The sequence below is a fragment of the Periophthalmus magnuspinnatus genome, chromosome 14 (assembly GCF_009829125.3).
Source record: "Periophthalmus magnuspinnatus isolate fPerMag1 chromosome 14, fPerMag1.2.pri, whole genome shotgun sequence".
Lineage (NCBI taxonomy): Eukaryota > Metazoa > Chordata > Actinopteri > Gobiiformes > Gobiidae > Periophthalmus > Periophthalmus magnuspinnatus.
In genome coordinates, this window is record NC_047139.1 from 23,927,258 (window position 1) to 23,941,966 (window position 14,709).

The following is a 14,709-nucleotide window of genomic DNA, read 5'->3' on the forward strand; positions in this document are numbered from 1 at the left end:
CCGCCTGAGCTCAGTCTTAGAGGTGAATGAGGATTTATATTACGAAATATTAATATTTACTTGTACAAATGCACACCCTCTCATTCGCATGTTTTTCGTCTTTATTTTTTACTACTTTTTACATTTTATACACATACAGAGGACATTAAATATATGAAGTAAGATACATGAAATTATGTAGCAAAGAAAAAATAACTACTAAATTTTATATTCAAATCCTCTAAGTACAGTAGTTCCCCTTTGCTTTGTTGAAAAATATTTAGTAGAGTTATTTAACCTTTTTCTTTGCTACATAATTCCATATACCTTGCAAAAAATTAAAAAATTAAAAGAGAGGTTGTGTCCAAACCTTTTACTTGTAGTGTATGTTATAATCAAACAACTGAAACTTCCTACAATCCAATGAGTCACACTTAATAAACATGTTTGCTTGATGGATTTGTATGAGATGCCATTGATGCCATTGCCTGGAATGTTCCAGAGAATAGCATTATACTTAATCATCTCCGTGGCAGCAAGCACGTGATGTCACCAAGCTAAATTACAGGCCACAGTGTTTTTTTTAGATAAAAAAAAAAAAGAAGAAAGTATTATTATTATTATTATTATTATTATTATTATTATTATTATTATTATTATTATTATTGTATTTATATTTTTTAGAATTAAATACCCATAACTGAATACATGTAAGATAGATACATTAACATTCTGGGCAAAGCAATAACATCTCCATAGATCCAATCTTTTGGCTTAAAAGTTACATAGTGCACCTTTACTGAAACATAACTAAACTCCCAGCTCCCAGTTTAACACTTTATCAATGATAGTGTAAATGTATCTCATGTTGATATTCACAGTGCAGCTCAATGTTTGGTTTAATATTCATACATCTCTTGCGTCTAATAAAATGTTTGAAAATGCAGGACATTTTGAAGTGTTGTTGTCACTGCAGATGGCTAATTGACACTGCAGCTGCCTCGTTTCACAGGAACTCTCTTGTACCAACTCACACTGACTTGGCTCCGGAACTTATATGTCAATCCATTGAGTAAATATCTTGCAAAAGTACCACCATTAAATACTCAAATGTTGTGTAAAAATCCACCATCCATCCTTTGCCTTCTTGTCTTCATGCAGATTATTATAATTTTGCCTATAGTGTTCTACAGTTTGACCGTGAAGATCTGTGGAGGAGGCAACCCTGATCACACTTATGTTTTCCAATTCACTTCTATAGCAGTAAAATGAAATAAATGCTAGATAGATAATTTTAATGCCATACTGTGGAACACTGCAGGCAGAGCAAAAACATCTCCATGGAGACAAGCTGGTGGTGGGCTTTTTAAGGTCCTATATTACACAGAATTGACCCTTGTGAGCTTTAAGCCATGTTATAATGCTGTTAACTCATCAAAAACATACCTGGAGTTGTGTTTTGTTTCATTCACACATGTTTGAGTAACCTTGCATTATTAGTCTGTCTACATCTCCAAAATGCTCAAAATGCTCTGTTCCACCTTGTGATATCATGAAGTGGTAGTTTTCATGTTAACCTCTACCTTTTACCTTTTATTCAGTAGAGATTGGCAATTCCAGGGCTGAAATTGTTCAAATAATTGTAGTGAAGGTGTATGGAGTTTAAAAACACAGTGGAGCACTTCCTGTATTACCTCATGACATCACAAAGTGGAACAGAGTGTTTTCCATTTGGCAGTAGAAGTCAGCCTAACAAAACTCCAGGTACGTTTGTGATGAGGAAACAACATTATAAAATAGATGAGAAAACAGAGTCATGTGGGCCCTTGAAGTCATATTTCTTACTTTTCTCAGTATTCCAGCTTTGAGGTTGTTGAAAAAGAGATTGTGTTGTTGGTCTCCTCGGCATAATTACAAGCACAGTTTGTTGTGAGGTGACAGTGTGAGACTCCCATGCAATAACAGCAGAAGGGCTCAGTGCCACTATTATTACAGTAGCTGCTGATAACCTTGAGTCCCACCGGAGGACTCCCACACAATTAATCCTGTCCTCCGCACCTTATCAAACCGCAACTGACAAGGGTGCTATTCTGCCCGGGTTCTTTCACTTCACAATTAAGTGATTTAGTTGTTTTAAGTTGAGAGAAGCAGATTTTTCGTGTCGCCCATTGGGGACCTCAGGGGAACCTCCATGAATGATGATGATGCATTAGCGTAATGAGAAGCCTAGATATTTACAGCATGGTTTAACACAGACAGGCCCGCAGCTCCTGACTCCCACATCTGGCAACGTGGAGAATTTAATTTGAGATGGGAGGGGATTTTTTCACCCCCATTTCGTCGTGATGTCCTCATTTCATTTGGGCTAATATTGAAGGCATCTTTGATGTTGTGCCGTATGCTGGGAATGGTTATGTCAGTGGTGTTACTGGAACATCTCGTGGCCAAAACATGATGTCCAGTGCAAATGGAATTAGCTGTGGAGTTACCCTCTGGCTGTAGACTCGTTTCAGTGCACTTGATGGTCAGGATAAGCACATAGAAGGAAATGGGGGGTCCGTCTTAATACAAATACTGATGCGTAGAATTGGGTTTGATTTGATTACAAATTTTGGACTGCGATATATTGATGGAGTAAATATAAATGATAAATGATATTGAAACTAAAATACGCCACTGATGCAATAACCCAAAAGCAGATTTGAACCACAAAAACAGTTTAAATCTACAGTATTGTTAAAAAAAAAAAAATCATGAGCTATGATATAGATAAATAGCAGAAAGCAACACTTTAGTACTTAGTTTGCATCTGTAATGAGTCATAAAAGTTATTCATTCAATCTTTTACAGTTTAAATATTATCGCATAACTAAAAAATTACCAAAAATGTCCCAGTACTGCAAAGAAAAAGTACACACGATAAATATTGACCCTAAAAAAATATTGTTCCAGCTTTCATATGTTCAACAATTCACCATTATAGTAATTATGGTGGCGGATGTAGTTGTTGCTTTCGTGTTCAGCCATAATAGATGTTTTTAGTTGTGGAGAGTGAGGTAGAACATTATGTATGTAATTCATTTTGAAGGACACAGAATCAAGGCAAGTATGTAATAGGGCAGTATAAACATGCCTGATCATGAATAAATAGGGATTATTCAGAGAAACGCCAAGTCCCAATTCCACTCTTTCGACATTTACTTAAAACGTATAAAATATTTCACACTATTGTTACTATTGTTGTAAGTCCATAATAAGAAGGTATGCTTTTTCAGATGACTTGTGATTGAGTGAATTCAGAGTTAGGATGGAAGTTTATCCTATGGCACAGTATCTCCTACAACTTTTCTAAATGTGTGCTTCTATTATTCTAGTCATAATTGCATGCTTTTTTGTTGTTGTTTTATTTTTATTAGATTTTTAATGAAAATGTTTTTAAAAAATTGCTTACAGAAGAACTATTGCGCTTGTGTCTGCAATATAGTTATAATCTATGACACCAATGGATCATTATCTCATAATCTGGACTTTTAAAATGGCAATATTCATCTAAAACTACTTAATAAAAGAAACAAGTCCAAGTTAGAAAGCTGGTGTCGCTGTAAACGTGTCGTGGAGCTGTGGGCCCCTCCTATGGATAGATGCACATCTCAATAGCGAGCAATGGATTTTTTGAATAATAATAATAAAATAAGCAATTAAAGATGGTTCAAACATGCACAAATCACTCCACAAACAACTTCAAGAGGTTAAATGAAAAGGGAAAACAACTAGAACATGGTTAAAGCTCTGAAATGTTGTTTTTACGTAATAGATCTGCTTTAAATAACACTTGCAGCAGCTCACCCAGGGCTGATCGAGTTGTTGGCTTTAATGTTATGTCACGCTGCTCTCTATAAGTCACTGCTTTTTCCTTGGAATCAGCTCTTTGTGACAAGTGTGTGGATGAGCGACTGCTGTCATGGAATATCTAGCGCTGATTTAGTGTCTAATAGATTCAGCGATGATACCTCCTGCTGCTCTGCCACCTGTTCTGTCAGCCCGAGCCATGGCGCTACACACACATGAATGCAGCTCCTCCAACAATAAACACAACGCTATTAGCTCTTTCAATTCACAGTCAAATATCTCCAAAATCTCTTTTCCGATAAGGGGGAGCAGGGTTGGGATGAGTGTATCTGCAGTCCTGAAGGTGTGTCTCTCTGGTCCCGCTAGAATCTTGTCCCGTATTCTCCAACAGTGACAGTGATGAAGCGCCGTGGTCTGTGTTTTTTTGGATCTCTTGTGAAAAATGGAGCCATTAGTTGTAGAGGAGAGGGGTAGAGGAGAGGGGAGGTGCAGGACAGCCAAGGTTCGTACGATAGGAAAGGCCCTCCTCTTTCCCGGCACACTGGCCCAAATAAGAGCGTCCATCTTAATCAGTGGTCTGTCGGGCTGCGCTCCTAACAGCCTCTACACTCACATGGCTATAATCATTTGCTCCTTGTATTAACCAATGGTTCGGTTCTATGTGGACTAAAAGCAAACATGAATTTAAATTAAAGGTCGTGTTGTAAGATTTGACTCAAAAGATTCAGTTTCAAGAAATGAAAGCACTGCAGAACTCTCTAAACATATTCAAATGTATGCATGATTCATATAATGTGATTCATGACTTGAGTTTACTGTGAAAGAAAAGCTACTTTGCGAGCTGGCTGTGTATCTGCCTCCTCTTGCTCTTAACTGGCCTGTAGGCTCTGCTGGACTGACTCACGGAGCACAAGTTGCTGCCAGTGTTGTCACAGATAATGCATGTCTACATGTAGTCTGTGTTCTGCTGTGTGCTGCTGTGTCCTGTTGTGTGTTGCTGTGTGCTGTTGTGTGCTGCTATGTGCTGTTGTGTACTGCTGTGTACTGTTGTGTACTGCTGTGTACTGTTGTGTACTGTTGTGTACTGCTGTGTACTGTTGTGTGCTGCTTGCATATGCTTGTATATATCTGTGCATACAGTTTGTTGATGTGTGCGCTGCTCAGACACAGCTCTGAGTCTGTCCACAGGTATTACCATCAAACTCACCTTTCACTATGGATGCGTCGTGTGCCCTGTAGCCCAGCGCTAACTTATTCCAAACACCAATATGTGTTTGTCTATGCCTGGAAACATTTGCACTGCGCTGGCAGTTCGTCCATGTGTTTTCTACACTGTTAGCCAAACAAGGGTTCAGGGACCATGAAAACTGCCTTTGAGGCAGCAGCCTTTTATTATTCATATTGTTAATTGTGTGCCTTGCATTTGAATTAACACATCAAAAGGATAGAGATAGCATCAGACATGGAGTTATCTAATCACATTGTTACGCACTTCTACCTCTTTTTCCCTCCCAAGAACATATAATCAAAATATATTTCTATTTAAGACCAGTCCCTCACTCAAATAAAGAAGCAAACATCTTGTAGACTCTTGCATACTTTTCTGTTGGTGTCTTCTAAACAAATCCTTAGCTCTTTTCTTTGCTCTGTCTCTCCAGTCACCATGTACGATGAGGCGAGGGTGCCATCCCCTAAAGATGGTGCCAGTGGCGTGGCCCAGGCTGCAGTCCCAGGAGCAGGGACCGCCTCAGGAGGCCAGACGTCTGGAGCAGTCCTACAGGTCAAAGGTCAAGATGGACCCCAGAGCGCAGAGGAGGAACCAGCCTCTGTGGAGCCTGTCCTGGTGAAGAAGCCCCACAGAGAGATCCTGGACCATGAGAGGAAGAGGAGGGTGGAGCTCAAATGTATGGAGCTGCAGGAGATGATGGAGGAGCAAGGGTAAGCAGCCATGCCATATTCTGACCACCACCAAATACACTGACAACACTGGAGTTGAGGTAGCTCCTACCAAAAGTACATTTTTTTCACTTAGCAAAGACATTTTGCACAGAACAGATTACTTCCTGTCTTACTTACATGTTACATTTATTTATAGGGGAGCAGAGACATTGAACATAAAATATGACTTTCCAAGCCTGTTACCTGCCAAAACAGTAAAGCAGAAAGAAACATGTTCAGAAGTGGTGCCAGTCGCTGCTTACTGATATAGCTACAGCAACATACTGTAACAGGATAAGTATTCATCATACATAGTCTATGGATAAAAGTACCTATATATAAACATCTATAGGAAACATGCCAGTGGTTTGGAGAGGGCTTCTTGCTAAGATGGGTGTCTATTTTAGTCCAGTTCTCAGCTTTCGCAGGCTCTGGTGGATAAGGCCTTTGTGTCCTACCTCACACTGGGGAGATCTTCATGGAGAGTGGGGGAGAAGATCCTTATGGTGGGTAAAAATAAGAGCTGCATATGCTTCAGTCACAGCACAGGCTCGTGGGAGTTAGTTAAAAGGCTGTTGGCATTTCAGGAGTTACAGACTGTAGTAGGCCATGTTGCAGGCTAAAACTGTTATACACCAATCAGTTTGTTTCCCCTGAATGCACGTTTGAGACTGACCCCAGTTTCATTATTATTTTAACAAATTTCCCTTTCTTTAACCCTTTAAACTCACTCCTAACCTCAGTAAGTAGGTCCTTTCCCATATAAACTGCCCGTTGCTGTGGCCCTGTAATTGTATCAAGTTTTGCACAGTGGGTGAAAACACAAGGAAAAGACATATTTGCTCCTAAGAGTAATATTCACATTTATATTTTGGGAATACTATGAAGCACAACTCCAGTTCAATAAGGCTTTAGATACAAGTACATGTTATCTTCCCAAGAAAAGGCTGCAGTGTCGCAGTGTGTATGTTGCCTTTCCTTTCCAATTTTCTGCCGACTGCAGCCTTAATTGGTGCAATTCCACACAGTCCCGCCTCATGCATTTGAAACCATTTACAGGCCCCATACTGCTGCAGTCAGCTCTCAATGACAGTCTCAGGGCTTTTCTTTAATTTTCTACTACTACTATTACTTATACTATTACTACTACTACGGTTACTACTTATACTGCTACCACTACTTCTACTACGACTGCTACTTCTGCTGCTAGTACTACTCCTACGACCACTACCAAGACTACCACTACTACTACTACTACTACTACTACTACTACTACTACTTCTACTACTACTTCTGCTACAACTACACCTAAGATATATAATCTGGCGCAGGAGGGGTCCCCATACCGCAGATATCTTTTTTATTCACATCACATTTGTCACTTGTTAAAGCTGGATAATCCCTGATAGATTAGGAGAGGTGGTGGTAATTGTTCAAAGGTCAGCCTCATTAGTGAGTGCTACTTGGGCAGGGAAGAGGTGCAGGTGTTTTTCAAGGCCAGACGAAAGACACACTTTTGAAAAGATTTGTCCCATTGTTCATTTTTAAACTAAGCTGCAATTTCAGGGTGACATTTTTTCTTACTTGAAAAGTGTCCTTGTATACCACACACCATATACGAATTTGGTGAATTTTAATATCCTGATGGCACGCTCCTATTGGCCTGCTAATGCCAAATAAGTGCATCAATTCCATGTTTACAAAGACTCGTATACAAAAGGAATAAAAGTGCCACAGTATGGCATTAAACATATCTGTCTTCATGGAGACAAGCAAGCCACTATCAGGTCAAGGTAAACGCTATAAAACACCTGTAATTGAACAAATGGCAGACATTAAGGAACATTAAGGCAAAGCTGTAAAAACTCCATGGAGCCAAGCAGGTGACGGTCCTTCCACCTGAGAATTCACAGTACACAAGTCCTTATTCACCCATGTTCACCCCCAAAGCCTTGTATTTAATAGGCTCTACTTAACAGTGATAGATGGAGCCTGATGCAGCCTAAACACTGCTGGACTTTATCACAAGGCAGTCAGGGTATATATCAGAGGGCAGTGGGGGTATATATCAGAGGGCAGTGGGTGTATATATCAGAGGGCAGTGGGGGTATATATCAGAGGGCAGTGGGGGTATATATCAGAGGGCAGTGGGGGTATATATCAGAGGGCAGTGGGGGTATATATCAGAGGGCAGTGGGGGTATATATCAGAGGGCAGTGGGGGTATATGTCAGAGGGCAGTGGGGGTATTTATCAGGGGCAGTGGGGGTATATATCAGAGATCAGTGGGGGTATATATCAGAGGGCAGTGGGGGTATATGTCAGAGGGCAGTGGGGGTATTTATCAGGGGCAGTGGGGGTATATATCAGAGATCAGTGGGGGTATATAATAGAGGGCAGTGGGAGTATATATCAGAGGGCAGTGGGGGTATTTATCAGAGAGCAGTGGCGGTATATATCAGAGGGAAGTGGGGGTATATATCAGAGGGCAGTGGGGGTATATATCAGAGATCAGTGGGGGTATATAATAGAGGGCAGTGGGGGTATATATCAGAGGGCAGTGGGGGTATATATCAGAGGGCAGTGAGGGTATTTATCAGAGGGCAGTGAGGGTACATGGAGTGTCATCTGTCAGGACCCCTCCTCTCTTTGGACTGCAAACACTGGGGCTCTGAGAACAATGCAGCTGTGGTTAGGGATGTTCAGTTAATGATGACAGAGTCCACAGGGAGCCGACAAATGCGCTGACCACAACAAGACTGGTATACCAGGTCCTGTGTTACCAAGGCACAGTTTCACTTGGCAACCTCCTCTACATATTACAGTTCTTAATGTGGCTGTCATCATTTGATTATATTTATACCAGATGCCTGATATTACTCAGATTCGGCATACTGATTCGTGACTGGCTATATTTGGATTGGTCTCTATTTGAAATTAAACCTAAACATTACTAGATGCTCAACCTTTTTCACACCAAACACTACCTAATAGTAACTGGCTTTTCTGTGTACCACCAGTTCTAAACCTGGACTGTCAAGCCGAAACAGGAGACTAACAAAAACATTAGTACATTTGTCTCTGAATAAAACATAAAATACTTTGGTATTCGATACAAATAGTTAGGGCCCCCACATACCACCAGTTGTAAATGTACCAGGGTTGCGGAACACTCCAAAGTGATAACCATAGACTGTATATATAAACTGACATAGCTAACCTGCTAGCCACCACTTTCCAAACGGAACGTGAGTATGGCCGCGCTTCCAGCTCCAATTCACTTTCTATTGAAAAACTGTCGCCCCTCTCTCCGTGACTGCTGCTGTCCGGCTCGTCATTTTGGTCTTAAAACGTTCTTATTAACCCGCTCTAAATAATCCTGGTATTTTTATTTTGCTATTGTGTCCATAAATAAAGATATGAATATTAATAACAGACAAATCAGGCCCCATCTTTTCCCAAGGTCGTTCCTACTAGCGTTAGCCACAGGAATACCAAATATGGAACTTGGCTTCAAATCCGCCCCTATAACTGCTAGCCTGCTAATGCTAATGCTAATGCTAACGATAATGCTATGAGTGACGTCACACCTTAGTCCGCTTCTTTATACAGTCTGTGGTGATGACACACAAATACAATGTGTACAGTGACTTAATGGCCACATAAAAGCAAGTTTCATAGTGACCACACAACCATACACCGATGCTTCCGGTAAAATCCACTCTCTTCGACGTTATCTCACTCTGATTTCAACTGATAAAACTGACCCTGTCTCGCAATGGAGGCACACTTGCCATCTTAGCCTTCTTAAAGACAGAATCTCATTTGGCAGTCTCCCCTTGCCCCCTCCTCCAATTTCCTAATGTGGATTTTAAATGAGTTGTGTGTGCATGTGTGCCGTATTAACGCATCGCGCCGGGGGATAAAACACTGGGTTAGAGTCACAACAATTCCAAGGCATTAGACACAATTAAGATGGGGTTTGTTTTCACCTCTGGATCTCCCTTCTCTTCCCTTTCATCCTCCTCCTGAAAGATGAAGATTACACTCAGGGACAAGTTGGATGTCTGCCCACTCCTTTAAACCTGGCAGACTCCTCTCCCTTTATATTTCCCAGCATGCACTTCTCTTGAGCTGCGATAAATAGGCTGTCAGGGGTGATGGCTTCACGGTTGGAGCCAATTAGAATAGGCCTTCAATTAGCAGAGGGTGTATCTTTCTGTCCGCTGTATGTAGATCTATAGTCGCCCGTGAGTGCTCTGGATCACAGCGGGGGGGCTTTGGCCTTTTATGTACATGAGGTGTGCTGGAGGTCGGAACATGGAGTCATTTGTACAAGGCTCAGAGTAGAGCTAAAGAGCAAGGAGGCGTTCACCAATGTCATTGTTCATAATGAGAGTGCAATGTACAACTATAGTAGGCTTCAGATATGATTTTTTTTCTCTCTTTCATATTTTAATCCATTTTATTTTTTCCTTTCCCCGAACATAGACGAGACAGACTACTAATCAGTTCCATTATGTAGCACAAAAATGTATTCTTCCAAAGCCTGAACGCTCCTCCAAACCTCATGTTTTTAATTATGAACTGTAATTATGAAACGATTAGAAACTCATTTGGCTGAAAGATAAAGGTGCTTAATAAAAGGTTCCACGTCTTGTAAATAATAATCAAAATGCACCTGACCACTGTATGTGCATTCTCGTGTATTCAAAACTTTCACTACATCATCAAAGTCTACTTGCGAGTCCTGTGGTGTTGCGCACGTCGACGCATTGGATCCTAACTCGCGATGGTAAATAATCATAATATGTGTGCGTAATTGTTTTCTGATTATAGAATGTGATCTGTGTTTTACAGATTAGGCCTGAACAATTTGGGAAAATGTCTAATTGCTTCGTGTATGTGTGTGTGATTCCGTTCAAAGTTCACATTTTAAATATAGAAGAGCTGACAGAAAGACTGAAATATGAACTGACAAATGAATACAGGAATCACAGCTAAACTACAGGGTTAGCAGTTTTTATACAGAATAAGACATACGTTATTTGCAATTTGCTAATTCGATTCATAAATTTTTATTCTGATTTCATTTTGACTGTGATTCATCTTGCAGTCCTTTTACAGATGGTTCTATTATCCTGGTATATTTTTACACCATACCACAAAGTCTTGGTGAAACAGACTTGGCAGGGTTAATAGATATTGTTGTATCCCATTATAACATATTGCTGCAGCTTTCCAAGTTCTTATAAGTCTGCACTGACTCATATCTTCAACGCTTTTTTCGTTTAGCATCAGCACCTCTGACCTCCTCAGCTAAAACTACATTATTTCACAGGGTACTACTTCACATGCTACTTTTACACATAAAACCCCCTATATACCGGTAAGTTATGCACGTACGCAAAAGCAGAAAGGATAACAACTTCATCACCAACAAATCTCTCTTGCTTATGTGTGTATCAGTGTGTAATCCATGTACGTATGCATGTAACATATGTTGTACGGGAATACAGAATAGCTCCCTTCATGCGCGACCAAGCACATAAATTAGATGTGCATTTGTATGTTTAAAAATGAATGTGTTGTTTTAAAGGTGAATTATGAGTGTTGCTGTGGCGACTTAACATAGACGGTAATGTTGTTGCTCTCAAGTTCCAAGTAAAATGCTGTTTATAGTGATTTTGCAGAGCTGGAGGAAGCGTTCAGGGAGACTGCAGACGGCTCCTAGTGTAAAGAGAATTATGTATTAAATGTGACCTGCACTGCATGTTCTCATCATCATATACGCTACAGCTTAGCCTCTATATATAGCCTATATATATTCATAATCCTAGCATAACTTCTTCCCTTTTGGGGTTTTCTTTATGTTGCTTCTACAGCTAATTAATCTCCAAGTGGTTTGCATATTCATTTGACATCGTTGGCTCACCCTGGTTTCCTCACTGATCCTCAGTTGCTTAAATGTATGTTGTTTATGACCCACCGAGAGATAATCAGCACATTTAAAATAGGTTTTACACATCTGTCTAACATTAAACTGCTGAAATAACATGCACTATTTTTGCTGTACTGATTTCATGGAAAAGTAACATAACAAAGCCGTAGTATGTAACTTAGTAGCCAAAAAAAACCTGACTAAAACTCTATTCCTGCTTGTATCCATGGAAATGTTGTTCCTTTCACAATAATCTTCCAGAGTACAACAATAAACCTATCTATCTCCATAGAGAATGTTCCAGTATGGTTTTAACTTTCTGTTTCCATGGAATCGTGCAGGTGACATGTCCCCTCCAGAAAGTTACGTACTGTGCCTTTAACAACAATTTCAAATATATCACAATATACAACCACATTTGTAACCCTGTGATAAAAATATCGCATAGATACATAGGCCTATCAAAGAGCTGCAGGCCACAGAAAGCAACTGTGTGTGTGAGAGTTACTAGGGAAAGCTTCACTATGAACCCGAGCCAGAGCCATAAGACCATAAGCCCTGTCCAAAGACGCTAAATTGGAGGAAAAGCGTTTGAGGAAGGTTGACCCCTTTTGTCCACTGTCACTGAGGGGGGCTTGCAGCCAATCTAGTGATCAACGACAGACAAAACTGCCCTGGCTCGCCGCGTTATAGCAGAGTAACAACAAGATGAGCAATCAGAAAGAGTGTCTTGTTCTGAGCATTGATCTGTTTAGACCGCGGGGGAGGTGAAAAGGCCAGCTGATGTTGAGAGAGGACGGTCTATTCTTCATTTTGTGCTCTTTGTGTTTGGTGCTAGCCGCTACATGCTATCTAACTAGGCAATCTATGACGGTGGAGAGCCTCAATTGAATCCTCTTCACTTGAGAGTTGGTGGTCCCGGCAGATCACTTTAATTCTGCCCCCAAAATAGAAGCACGTGGGGTGTTTTCTACAATGTCTGAGCTAGCTACCCGCTCAATCTCGCGAACTGCATTGGCATTGGTCCACGCATTAGCCTACCCTCTTGATAGCTGCAGTGTTTCGAACGTTTTAAAGGAGAGGAGCCTGGGGATGACTTGTGGAAAATACGTCTCTCAGGTATTGGGCTTGACTGCGTACAGACATAGCCACATGCGCATCAAATCGATGACTATCAGCTTGAACACTACGACTATTCATTTCCCAGAGACCGCGAGTTAATGGACCCAATAGCTGGCTTCTCAGAGCTGTCTAATTACTCCAATCAACTTCTTTAATCGTGGTCATTTTTCATGGTGGGGGGCTGGTGGGGAGCCCTTACTGCTAATCAATGTACCCTGTCCCTCTATACTCACGTCAATCTGATGTGTGGTTTTCGGAAATAAGGTGGAATAGCTTTGATTGGCGCCACTGAATCACTTCTAAAGATGCTAGCGGGTGGTTTTTTCATGAAATTGCAGTGCTTTGCTCACTCGGAGGTGTAGAAAGTACTTACCTATAGTCAGATAGCGTCAGGGATTACTATTATCAAGCTAGGAATCAATATGAAGCACGCAGTAGCTTTATTGATAGCAGCGGGAGGAAGGAAGTAGATGCAATTTACTCAGTTTTAGGTGAAATTATGTTATATTTCCCATGTTGTAAACGCCGTTACAAATGGTACTGCACAAAGCTATCTCTTCGCTAACAACTACAATTTGTACAATTTAACTACTCCTCCTCCCTTTCCCTTTACAAATGAGCTTATACTGAGACAAAGTAATTTAAAAACTATTTATCTATTAAAAAAACAGAAGGAAAACATCCACACATCTTCATTAGGCCACCATGTTTATCAAAGGGTCTAAACTACCGCAGGTAATCCACTCCGAAACCAAAGCTAAGCCTATTTATATAATTGTTAGCGTGCTTTGTTGGAATGGCCCGTCTATGCGTGATGTCTTTGTAGTGAGCATTAGCCAGTGGCAGGGCAGAACAGATGGCAAGAGGGGAGTCAGCGGGCTTCACAGCTGGAATAAGTGTTAATTAAATGTACAGAGAAAATCGCTCGTTTTCACCGAACTCTGCCAATCATCAACGTTAGTCAGTTCTTCTGTCAGTTTTGTTCTTCATGGAGAGAACCATTCAGACAGTAATGAGACAGTTATAGTTTTTATGATTATAGATTTAAAAAAAACTTTTTCAAGCATAAAGGTAAACAAATAAGGAGATATATATGTACTCTATTGACAGTACTACACAAGAAATGGTTGCCTTATTCTTTATGCATTTCGATATTTTTGGATGTTTTGACAGCATTTGAATTTCATACCATATAAAAGGCAAAATACACAAATAGATAAAACATAAAAGACAGTTAAAACAGACTTACTATGGGTAGCTGTATCTAGAGATAAGCAAATTCTTTAGAAATTGACAGTATCATGAAGCTAGTTTAGATGTTATGCAAAATTTCAATATCGAGTATGCAATTTCTCATTTAAAAAGTGATTAAAAAGGTGATGATGAAAAGAAAACATATGTTGTAAACTTCCAAATAGCTGTGTGAAATGAAAATGCTGCACTTCTGTAGGTCATTCGGGTAAATTAAGTGAAATTTAAAAAAAAAAAATTGAATATCACTAAGCTCTAATTGTATCTATGATAATTCCTCCATCCATTTTCTTTCGCTTATCCGGGGCTGGATCACGGAGCAGGGACTAAGCAGAGACTCCCCTCACCCCAGACACTTCCTCCAGCTCCTCCGGTGGGACCCCAAGGCGTTACTTTGATAATAATTATGATAATCTGGACTTTGTGTCTTAGAAATAAGCTATAAAATCAAATTTTAGTCTTTCTCCTAATCGTCATTGCCTCTGAAAACCCCCCACTCACCCACAGCTCTGTCAGTTTCTACCAGCTGTAAAATGTTTTTTGGAGTCACGCTGAGATTCTAAGGATATTTTCTTCAATATACGGTAGCTTTCTTTCAGTATTGATTTTTTTTTTTCTTGTATAAAACTT

At 40.2% G+C, this 14,709-nt stretch overlaps 1 protein-coding gene across 1 annotated transcript in view; it reads left to right on the forward strand.

Annotated features, from left to right (window-relative positions):
• Window positions 1–14,709, forward strand: part of srrm3 (serine/arginine repetitive matrix 3) — an 89,478-nt gene that overhangs the window by 42,064 nt on the left and 32,705 nt on the right. The window contains exon 2 of the mRNA XM_033978919.2: window positions 5,487–5,766. Coding sequence (XP_033834810.1) covers window positions 5,492–5,766 — 275 coding nt within the window. The 5' untranslated portion in view covers window positions 5,487–5,491. The remainder of the gene's footprint in view (window positions 1–5,486; window positions 5,767–14,709) is intronic.